General features: G+C 35.4%; 1 protein-coding gene across 2 annotated transcripts in view; it reads right to left on the reverse strand.

Annotated features, from left to right (window-relative positions):
- The window catches only part of ADAM32 (ADAM metallopeptidase domain 32), a 177,831-nt gene that overhangs the window by 11,383 nt on the left and 153,790 nt on the right, over nt 1-12,658 (reverse strand). Inside the window, exons 18-19 of one of the 2 annotated variants that reach the window (XR_014014083.1) lie at nt 9,128-9,192; nt 8,706-8,738 (exon numbers count right to left, since the gene is read on the reverse strand). Coding sequence is in view for 1 of the 2 variants with exons in the window: in XM_081220688.1 (XP_081076814.1) it covers nt 8,706-8,738 (33 nt within the window). In the remaining variant the exon portion in view is untranslated. The remainder of the gene's footprint in view (nt 1-8,705; nt 8,739-9,127; nt 9,193-12,658) is intronic. The other variant, XM_081220688.1, reaches the window with a different exon arrangement.

Below are 12,658 nucleotides of genomic sequence, written 5' to 3' on the forward strand. Positions count from 1 at the left end.
CGGGATCAGCTGAGTAGTTCTCATTTGGTGTCTCTCATGCAGTTGTAGTCATGTGTCAGATGGATATCTAAGATAGGTGGATGTTCACATGCTGTCAACTAATGACAGCTATCAGCTGGGAGCTCAGTTGGAGCTGTCACCCAAAGTGCCTGCATGTAGCTTCTCCATGTACTGGAGCATCTTGGAGCATGGCAGCTGGGTTCCAAGATAGAGGAATGCAACAGCAAGCATTCCAAAAGGCCCAGGTGACAGTTACGTGACCTCTATATTAGATATACATTGGTGATTACATACAGAATCATAAAGAGATTCAACTACTTCTTTTGGTAAGAATATTTCTTAGGTGGTATTGTGCACTTCCAGTGGAAGGGACGTAATACCTGGTTGTTTGTCTTTTTATGATAACATCCATTGATGATCAAACATCTAGATAAAGTAATTCATCAGGAGTTTAAACTTGCATTTTTCAAAGATCATTGTGGCTAGACTACAAGTTGTCTTAAAAAGAAATAAATGTCACAGTTATGTGCAGCTTTATGAGAATGGCAATCAAAACCAAGTCATAATGATATAAAGATTTATTGGGTATCTCATCCTGGTTTGGTCATTTTAACAGTCTAAAAATAAGTAAGTTCAAAGGGAAGAAAAAAAGGAATAAGTTGTTTTGGCATATTGTTTCCCTGATGCTGTTCAATTACATCAAAAAGAACCTCATTAAAAATATTGTTTTGAAATAAAACATCAGTCCTTAAAGGTTAACAAAAAATTCATTAACCCCACAACCAGGATAGATAACTGTAGTCTTAATCACTGGGTTGCAAGTGCTTGCTTTTTCTTTACTTTCTCCTTTAAAAAATTTTTTATATTAATTAATTAATTGTTTTGGCTGCGTTGGGTCTGTTGCTGTGCACAGGTTTTCTCTAGTTGTGGCGAGTGGGAGCTACGGTTCGTTGTGGTGCATGGGCTTCTCATTGCTGTGGCTTCTCTTGTTGTGGAGCATGGGTTCTAGGTGCATGGGCTTCAGTAGTTGTGGCTCACGAGCTCTAGAGTGCAGGCTCAGTAGTTGTGGCGCATGGGCTTCGGTAGTTGTGGCTTGCAAGCTCTAGAGTGCAGGCTTAGTAGTTGTGGTGCACGGGCTTAGTTGCTCCGTGGCATGTGGGATCTTCCTGGACCAGGGCTCGAATCCGTGTCCCCTGCATTGGCAGGTGGATTCTTAACCACTGCACCACCAGGGAAGCCCTAAAATGTTTTTAAAATTTAGGTATAGTTGATATACAATATTTTATAAGTTACAGGTGTACAGTATAGTGATTCATAATTTTTAAAGGTTATACTCTATAGTTATTATAAAATATTGGATTTTCCCCCTGTATTGTACAATATGTCCTAATAGATGACTATAAGGAAACAGAAATACAAATCCAGGAATCAGAGTGTCCCCAAAGGGATCAACCCAAAGAGGAACACAAGACACATTATAATTAAAATGGCAAAAATTAAAGATAAAGAGAGAGTATAAAAAGCAGCATGGGGGCCTCCCTGGTGGCGCAGTGGTTGGGAGTCCGCCTGCCGATGCAGGGGATGCGGGTTCGTGCCCCGGTCTGGGAGGGTCCCATATGCCGCGGAGCGGCTGGGCCCGTGAGCCATGGCCTCTGGGCCTGTGCGTCCGGAGCCTGTGCTCCGCAACGGGAGAGGCCACAGCAGTGAGAGGCCCACATACCGCAAAAAGAAAAAAAAAAAAAAAAAAAAAAAAGCAGCATGGGAAAAGCAACAAGTTACATGCAAGGGAACTCCCTTGTATGTACATACATATTAATAAGTACATATTTATTAATAAGTATGCACATATTAATAATTACTTAAATGAAAATGGACTAAATGTTCTAACCAAAATACATAGAGTGGCTGAATGGATACAAAAATAAACCCGTATATATGCTGCCTACAAGAGACTCATTCAGTGCTAAAGAAACACACAGACTGGAAGTGAGGGGATGGAAAAGGTATTCCATGTAAAAGAAAATTAAAAGAAAGTTTGAGTAGCATTACTTATATTAGATAAAATAGACTTTAAAGCAAAGACTGTTGGAAGAGACAAAGAAAAATATGATATAACAATCAAGGGTTCAATCCAAGAAGATACAACAATTGTAAATATATATGCACCCAACATAGGAGCACTCAAATAATTGAAGTAAATTTCAACAAAAATAAATGGGGAAATCAAGAGTTACACAATAATAGTAGGGAATTTTAACACCCAACTTAGATCAACAAACAGATCACCTAGACAGAAAATCAATAAGGAAATATTAAATGACATATTACAACAGATCGACTTAATAGATATATATAGAACATTCCATCCAAAAGCTGAAGAATACACATTCTTTTCAGGTGCTCAAGGAAAATTCTCCAGGACAGAGTTCATGCTAAGCCACAAAACAAGCCTCGATACATTTAAGAAACATTGAAATCATATCAAGCATCTTTTCGGACCACAACACTATGAGACTAGAAATCAACTATAAGAAAAAAAAACTGCAGAAAACACAAATGTGTAGAGGCTAAACAATATTCTACTAAATATCCAATGGATCACTGAAGAAATCAAAGAGAAGATTTAAAAAAATACCTGGAAACAAATGAAAATGAAAACACAACCATCCAAAATCTATGGGATGCAACAAAAGCAGTTCTAAGAAGGAAGTTTATAGTTATACAGGCTTACCTAGGGAAACAAGAAAAATCTCAAATAAACAACCTAAACTTATACTTAAAGGAACTAGAAAAAGAAGAACAAACAAAACCCAAATAGTAGAATGAAAGGAACCATAAAGATCAGAGTAGAAATACATGAAATAGAGATAGAAAAAAAAATAGAAAAGATCAATGAAACTAAGAGCTGGTTCTTTGAAAATATACACCAAATTGATAAAAACTTTAGCCAGACTCATCAAGAAAAAAAGAGAATCCAAATCAATAAAATCAGAAATAAAAGAGAAGTTACAACTGACATCACAGAAATACAAGGATCATAAGAGACTACTAAGAACAACTATATGTCAATAAAATCAACAACCTAGAAGAAATGGACAAACTCCTAGAAATGTACAATCTCCCAAGACTGAACCAGGAAGAAATAGAAAATGTGAACGGATCAATAATCAGTAATGAAATTGAAACTGTGATTTTAAAACTCCCAGCAAACAAAAGTCCAGGACCAGACGGTTTTACAGGTGAATTGGACCAAACATTTAGAGAAAAGTTAACACCCATTCTTCTCAAAGTATTTCAAAAAATTGCAGAGTAAGGAATGCTTCCAAACTCATTCTACAAGGCCAGCATCCTCATGATATCAAAACCAGTAAAAAGAAAGGAAGGAAGGAAGGAAGGAAGGAAGGAAGGAAGAGAGAGAGAGAGAGAGAGAGAGAGAGAGAGAGAGAGAGAGAGAGAGAGAAAGAAAGAAAGAAAGAAAGAAAGAAAGAAAGAAAGAAAGAAAGAAAGAAAGAAAAGAAAAGAAAAGAAAGGAAGGAAGGAAGAAGAAAACTACAGGCCAATATCACTGATGAACACAGATGCAAAAATCCCAGACAAAATATTAGCAAACAAAATCCAACAATACATTAAAAGGATGATACACCATGATCAAGGGGCATTTATCCCAGGGATGCAAGGATGGTTCATTATCCATAATTCAATCAATGTGATATGCTACATGAACAAATTGAAGAATAAAAATCGTATAATCATATCAATAGTGCAGAAAAAGATTCTGGGTACAAAATTCAACTTTCATTTCTGATAAAAACTCTCCAGAAAGTGGGCATAGGGGGAACACACCTCAACATAATAAGGGCCACATGTGATAAGCTCACAGCTAACATCATACTCAATGGTGAAAAGCTGAAAGCATTTCCTTTAAGAAAAGGAAGAAGACAAAGATGCCCACTGTCACCACTTTTATTCAACACAGTAACAGAATTCCTAGCCATAGCAATCAGACAAGAAAAAGAAATAAAAGGAATCCAAGTTGGAAAGGAAGAAGTAAAACTGTCACATTTTTGCAGATGAAATGATACTATACGTAGAAAATTCTCATCAGTGAATTCAGTAAAGTTGCAGGATACAAAATTAATATACAGAAATCTGTTGCATTTCTATACACTAGCAACAAACTATCATAAAGAGAAATTAAGGAAACAATCCCATTTACCATTCCATCAAAAAGAAGAAAATACCTAGGAAGAAACCTACCTAAGGAGGCAAAAGACCTGTACTCAGAAAACTATGGCACTAATAAAAGAAATTGACAATGACACAACAGATGGAAAGATATACTATGTTCCTGGATTGGAAGAATTAATATTGTTAAAATGATGCTATTACCCAAGGCAATGTACAGATTCAATGCAATGCCTATCAAAATACCAATGGCATTTTTCACAGAACTAGAACAAATAATTCTAGAATTTGTATGGAAACCCAAAAGACCACTGATAGCCAATACAATCTTGAGAAGGAAGGACAGAGCTGGAGGTATCACACTCCCTGATTTCAGACTATATTACAAAGCTACAGTAATCAAAATAGTTTGGTACTGGCAGAAAAACAGACATGTGGATCATTGGAACAGAATAGAGAGCTCAGAAATAAACCCACACACTTATGGTCAATTAATCTACAAAAAAGGAGGCAAGAATATACAGTGGAGAAAAGACAGTCTTGTCAGTAAGTGGTGCTGGGAAAACTGTACATCTGTATCTAAAAGAATGAGATAGAACATTTTATGACACCATATACAAAAATAAACTCAAAATGAATTAAAACCAGAAACCATAAAACTCCTAGAAGAGAATGTAGACAGAACACTCTCTGACATAAATTGTAGCAATAGCTTTTTGGATCTGTCTCCTAAGGCAAAGGAAACAAAAGCAAAAATAAACAAATGGGACCTAAGTAAACTTCAAAGGTTTTCCAGAGCAAAGAAAACCAATGAGAAAACAAAAAGACAACCTACTGAATGGGAGAAAATATTTGCAAGTAATATGACTGAAAAGGAGTTAATATACAAAATATATAGTGCATCCAACTCAAAATCAAAAAACCAAACAACCGATTAAAAAAATGTGCAGAAGACTTGAATGGACATTTTTCCACAGAAGATATACATAGGCTAACAGACACATGGAAAGATGCTAAACACCACTAATCATGAGAGAAATACAAATCAAAACTGCAACAAGCTATCATCTCACATCTGTGAGAATGGCTATCATCAAAAAGACCACATAGGGGCTTCCCTGGTGGCGCAGTGGTTGAGAGTCTGCCTGCTAATTCAGGGGACACGGGTCCGAGCCTGGTCTGGGAGGATCCCACATGCTGTGGAGCAACTGGGCCCGTGAGCCACAACTACTGAGCCTGCGCATCTGGAGCCTGTGCTCCACAACAAGAAAGGCCGCGATAGTGAGAGGCCCACACACCGTGATGAAGAGTGGCCCTGCTTGCCACAACTAGAGAAGGCGCTCACACAGAAACGAAGACCCAACACAGCAAAAATAAATTAATTAATTAATAAACTCCTACCCTCAACATCTTAAAAAAAAAAAGACCACAAATAACAAATGTTAGTGAGGATGTGAAGTAAAGGGAACCCTCATACACTGTTGGTGGGAATGTAAGTTGGTGCAGACACTGTGGAAAACAGTATGAGGTTCGTCAAAAAACTAAAAATAGAACTACCACGATCTAGTAATTCCACCCCTGAGTATATATTGAAGAAATGAAAATACTACTTCGAAAAGATACACATACCCCAATGCTTGTAGCAGCATTATTTACAATAGCCAAGATATGGAAGCAAACTTGTGTTCATCAACAGATGAATGGATAAAGAGGATGTGGTATATTAACATACAATAGAATATTACTCATCCATTAAAAAGAAAGAAATTTTGCCATTTGTAACAATATGGATGGACTTGGAAGGTATTATGCTTAATGAAATAAGTCAGGGAAAGACAAATACTGCATGTTATCACTTACTTGTGTAATATAAAAAATGAAATGAACTAGTGAATATAACAAAAGTAGAGTCACATATATAGAGAACAAACTAGTGGTTACCAGTGGAGATAGCAAGGGGGTGAGGGACAAGAGAGGGATAGGCAATTAAGAGGTATCAACTACTATGTATAAAATATATAAGCTACATGGGTATATTGTGCAGCACAGGGAATATTGCCAATATTTTAAATAACAATAAATGTAGCATAACCTTTATAAAAATTATTAATCACTATGTTGTATACCTGAAACATATAATTTTGTAAGTCAACTATACCTCAATAAAAAAAGAAATGACAGAACTGAAAAAAAAAGAATTGTTGATTTTAAATTGTTTAGGGAAAACACTAAACAGAATATAAAATATACATAAAAGTCCAGTTAAGAAACATGGAGCAATTTAGACACAGAAAATTTAGAATGAGGGAGAGTCAGTATTTTAAGAGAAAAAGTCTAAAACTTTTCCAAAATTGAAGAAAGGTATGAGTCTTCACACTGAAAGAAAATATTGGGTCCAGCTCATGATTTAAAAAAAAAATCTCCACCAGAATACATTATAACAAAATAACAACTCTAAGGACAAAGAATACATGTACAGGCTATGTTAGGCAGAATTCTAACAATGGCTACGTTAGGCAGAATTCTAAGATCCCCATTCCTTGGTTATTCAAACACTTTTCAAAGTACTGCTCTGAAAAGATTTTGCAAATGTAATTAAAGCTCCAAATCTGTTGGCCTTAAAATACAGAGATTATTTTGGTGGGCCTGACCCAATCAGGTCAGCTCTTTACAAGTAGAGTTTTCTCCTGCTGGTACAGGAAAGAAATTAAGAGAGAGTCAAAGCCTTAGGAAGACTTATATTGCCCTTGTTTCTTTAAAGGTGAAGGGAGGTACATGAGTAGCAATACAGGTGGCCTCTGGGAGACAGAGGGGCTCCAAGCAGACAGGCAACAAGGAAAGAGATACCTCAGACCTACAGCTGCAAGAAATTGGATTTTTCTTACAACCCAAATGAGCTATGATCCCAGCCTGGCCTTCAGGCCTTCAGGTCAGACTTGTGACAACCCAGCCAAATCCACCTGGATTTCTGACTTACCGAACTTGCACATAGTAAATGAATGTTGTTTAAGTCACTGAGTGTGTGGTAATTTGTTATGCAGCAATAGGAATACAATGACTAGGTAAAACTCCTATTAATCATAAAGGAATAAATGAATCAACACACTAACAGAAGATTTATCATCATCAATTGTAAATGCCACACTACACTGACATATCTTCAAATAGCAAAGGCAAAATAACTCTCAGCATACTGAGAGTCCATACTACATAAACTCATACTCAAGAGTGAAAATAAAGATAATTTTAGGTGGGTAAGATAAATAGTTTACTACACACAGACTCACTAATGGAAATTCTAAGAGAGGTACTTCACCAAAAGGGAGATTGAACATTAAAAAATGGAATTAAATTCAAAAAAGAATAGTGAGTAAATAAGTTACAAATATGTAGTGAAATCCCAGTATGTTTTGATTAAATATAATAATGATAATGATGACTTATTTGTATCAGGTTAAAATTCAGGAGTAACTTGAAAGCCAAATGATAATGCTATGGAAGAGTGAAGAAAAGAGTATAAGGTTTAATGGTCTAAGATCCATAAATTGTTAGAAGAAGATTATAAGTACTTTTATATCTAAAATTGTAACTTTATCTACAGTTAATTTTAATAATTTAATGTCATTATATAATAATTAAAGAATTAAAGAATATCACTAAAGAATATAACTAGAACATATAATGACCAAATTCATAGAAGAAAAAACAATGAAAGCACAATCAATATGATGGAATACATGAAAGTAGAAAGAAAAAATACTGAAAAAGCATGATAAATAGAAAAAAACAAAACAAAATGGTAGAATTTAGTCTAAACATATCAGCAAACATATTATAAGTATATAAACATATTCAATTCAACTACTGAGAAACTCTTGAGGTTACATATTTTAAAATTCCATTGGCAGGCTGTTTTCAGGAGACCAAATTAAATAAAAGGTTGAAAGTAAGGGGATGAAAAGTTACATTAGATAATGTAATAGAATAGAATGTTGGTACAGCAATTATAAAACAGTAAGGACTGAATTTATGGTTAAGAAATATTAATGGGGACAATATGCTATTTATTAATGATTGAAAGAAAAGCACAGTTAAGTCAGTGTAATTAGTTCTCATCAACCCATAATTATTATAAAAATTTATACATGAGTTTTGTCACGTACAATCTATCAAATGTCAAGCATCTGCTTGTTTGTTTACCCAAGCAGTACATAAATATAACCCAAGTTGGGTAATTTCCAGGCACTATACATCCTTTTTCTTTACTAATTATACATATCCTATCTTTTTTAGAGTCAGCCATTTTATTCCTTGTTTCCTCAGAGTAGACTTCCAATAAGTATTTATTAAATGAATAAAAGACTAATTTACTAGAAACTAAATTACTATATACTAGTAGCCTGGTTTTCAGTGGATTACTTTACCAAACTTAGCTGTTCAAACAGTATCTAGACATTGTGAATTATTAACTCATTCTTAATTTTCAACATGTGTCTTAAGATGCCTTCCAATTTACCTACCTGCTAGCATTTCTGTGAGTGCTGCCTTCTGATCTGGATATTAAAAAAAAAAAAGGAAAATAGTGTCCAAAGTTAGTCCTAGGAGCACTTGCCAACTGCATAAATAAAAGTCAGGCCATTTTATAAGCAGTATTATCTCTTTTACAAGGTAAGTTACCAAAAAAGAAAATAATGTCCAAGGTCACTGAACGAAGATGCAAATAAATAACATTCTTATTTACTTATATACCTCATCCACAAAGAGTGCATTTCAAACATGTACTAAAGAAATTATCAAGAAGGCACAAATTTTCTTTTCTCTTATCACTTCTAAACACAGAATATAGGTTTGACCCTGAATTCCTGATTCTGACCTTTATACCCCAACTTTTAATTCATTGATAAAGAAATGCTACATTTTATAAGTTAAAACCCATACTGACTTCTAGACAATCTGACAGAATGAGCTGGTGGGACAGTTCCCCTTTCCATTCCTCATAGAGGAGTGCTGAAAAAAAATAAGACAAACAGTTAACACATAACTGAGGTTAACAACAAGAAAAGAATTCTCCTGGTGCTAGTAAAAAATGAAGAAACTGAGAGTTCAAAGGGTAAACAGGAGATAAGAGTGAATGATTGCAGGGGTGTCTAAACCAGTGATATGACTTTGGGACTAGAGAATTAATAGCCATTCCTTAGAAGTTATGAGGGCTTTTCATGCAAGGAAACTAAGTGAGCTCCTTAACTGGAGCCATTTAACCTGGGAGCCATGAATGTCCATACCACCCATTACACAAGGATAGTAAAACTTCTGACAAGTGGCCTTTGGAATGCAGCAGGGAAAGGGGGATATGCAACAGGAATAGATGGGGGAAAACGCATCACTGCAGAGTCCCAAGCCTCCAAAAAATGTACTTTCAGGGCCCCAGTCACACGCCTACAAATTCTTGAACACCGTGCATAGCAGTTGTTCCAAATCTTTTTGCTTTAAAAGAAGCAAAAATGAAACCACCCACGTGTGTATGTCTTCAGCACAGGGCATGCAGAATTCTCATGGGAAAAGCATAGACACTGAAAGGAAAAGACACTGAAAAGAGGTTTGTATGATTATAAACCCCTAATAGATAATGTCAACAGCCAGAGCAAAACAATGAGTTCACACACCAAGAAATACAAATGATTAAAAAACTTTGAGAATATTTAGAATCTCCATAGATATTTCTGCAAGAATAGAATCCATAAGTCTAGAACAGGACAGAGAAGGAAGAACTGGTGAAATGAGAGTGATCTGAGGAAATCAAACAGAACGTGAGATGCAGAGAGAGCTATGAAAGTGCAGTTACAAACCATAAAGACACACTTCCAATCCCGGTCAAGATGGAGTAACAGACTGGATTTACCCTCCTGCCCAAAACAAATGAATATCTGGACAAAATATATTAAATGCTGGGTTTCAGACACTGAATATTAGGCAGGATAGTGATCTATGAGAGAAGGGAATAAAGGTGAGATCTGTGATTGCCCCTTGTTACTGCCTGAGGAGAGTTGCCATCCTGTAGCACAGCAAGGGAAACCCAGGCAAAGCCAGAAGTCTCCCTGAATTGAGGTAATAGGGTCTGGGAATGCCAAGGCAGCTACACTTCTCAGGGCAGAATACCAGAGACGGAAGGAGGTGCAGAGAGAGCTCCTGAGATCTGTAGAGGGTTCTCTTTGAGTGTTCTGAAGAGTACCAATCACTGAATTCAAGTGAAGAAACTCCCTGAGCCAGAGGAAAATTATTAGAAATTACTAAAGGAAGCAATCTCTTGTACTCATATAGGAACAGGAATAGTTTGTGTTCCCACCATCTGAGTTGAAAAATCTCATAATTCACAGTGAGTTTGGTAGAGTTACATGGAAGAGTATTGCCTCCGTAGTGCTAACCATTCTGATCCTACTTAACGAAGCTTAAAAGCAATGGTGTTAGAACAACTGGATATTCTTATGCAGGAAAAGAAAAACACTCAATTCATACCAATACAAAACTTAGTTCAAATTGGATATAAGCCTAAATGCAAAACCTAAAACTATAACACTTTTAAAAGAAAACATGAGAGAAAATCTTCATGAATTTTGGTTAGGCAAATATTTCCTAGATACAACATCAAAATCATGATCTATAAAAGAAGATATTGATACACTGGATTTCATCAGAATTTAAAACTTTTGCTCTTTAAAAGAGTGAAAAGAAAAGCCTTAGACTAGAAGAATATATTTGCAAATCATATATATAATAAAGCGCTTGTATCCAGCATTTATAATGAACACTCAAAATACAATAAGAAAACGAACAATCCATTTTTTAAATGATCAAAAAGTTTTGACTGACTCAATAATAAAAAGACAACCTAATAAAAAAAATGGGGTCTTTCAGCTGAAACTGTCATCTTCCAGTAATTTGTGAAAAAGACCAACACAAAAGAAAAGAGAAGAGGCACCTGCTATACATTCTCTAGACTTTTTAGAAAATATGGGGTTGTTCCTTAGGTCACATACATGGGAATTTACAAAAAAGTGATATTGTAGACAGCAAGGGAATTGGCACTATTTAAAAAAGAAACATCCCACAAATGTTACAAAAACTGGGAGTCTACAATGTTACCCAGCATGCTGTTGGCATTGTTGAAAACAAACGAATTAAGGGCAAGATTCTTGCCAAGAGAATTAATGTACTTATTGAGGATATTAAGCACTCTAAGAATCAAGATAGCTCCCTGAAATGAGTGAAGGAAATATGATCAGAAAAAGAAGGAAGCCAAAGGGAAAGGAATGTGGGTTTGACTGAAGCACCAGCCTGCTCCATCCAGAGAAGCACACTTTGTGAGAACCAGTGAGCTGGAACCCATTCCCTATGAAATCATGCCATAATCGGTGTAAAAATAAAAAAATAAAAGACCTCCGGATTGTAATTTTAATTAATTAATTTAAAATGGGTAAAATATTTGAATACACACTTCTCCAAAGAAGATGTACATCTGACAAATAACCACATGAAACAACAGTCAGCATCATTAGTCATTAGAGAAATGCAAATTAAAACCATAATGAGATGCCACTGCACACCATCGGAATTGCTAAAATTAAAAAAATATATGACCATATAAGTGTTGGTGAGAATGTGGAGGAACTAGAACTCTCACATACTAGTGGTTGGAATATAAGATAGAAGAACTGCTTTGCAAAACAGTATAGCTCTTTCTTTACAAGTGAAACATATACCTACCATATTACCCCGTCGTTCCAGTCCTGGGTATTAACTAAGAAAAAGAATGCATATGTTCACATAGAAATTTGTATGTAAATGTTCATAATGGCTTTATTTATAACAGCCCAAAACTGGAACACATCCAAATAACTATCAATAGATGGAATGGATGAACAAATTATGGTATAATTGTACAACTGAATACTTATCAGCAATAAAAGGAAAAAAATGATCACACAGGAACATGGATGGATTGCAAAATAATCATGGTGAGTGAAATAAATCAGACAAAAAGAAGAGTACATACTGTATGATTCCATTTATATAAAATTCTAGAAAATGCAAACTAAGAATGCAGATCGGCAGCAGTATGGGGATAGAGCAGGTGGAAGAGGCAGGAGTGGGGCTTACAAAGGGGCACGAGGAAATTTGAGGGCATGACAGATATCTTCATAACCTTGATCATGGTGACGGTTTCATCAGTGTTACTTTTCAAATTATCAAAACATACAAAATTATACACTTAAAATATATATAATTTACTGTATGTCAATTATACCACAATAGAACTATACATTAGAAAAAGAACAAGCTATTGATACACATAACATCATGGATGAATGTCAAATGCATTATGCCAAGAGAAAGAAGACAGACTCAAAAGATGACATACTACAGTATACGATTCCATTTATACAAAGTTTTGGAATTGGCAAAACTATAGGCAAAG

Source organism: Mesoplodon bidens, assembly GCF_964165515.1.
Source record: "Mesoplodon bidens genome assembly, chromosome: 20".
Taxonomy (NCBI): Eukaryota; Metazoa; Chordata; class Mammalia; order Artiodactyla; family Ziphiidae; genus Mesoplodon; species Mesoplodon bidens.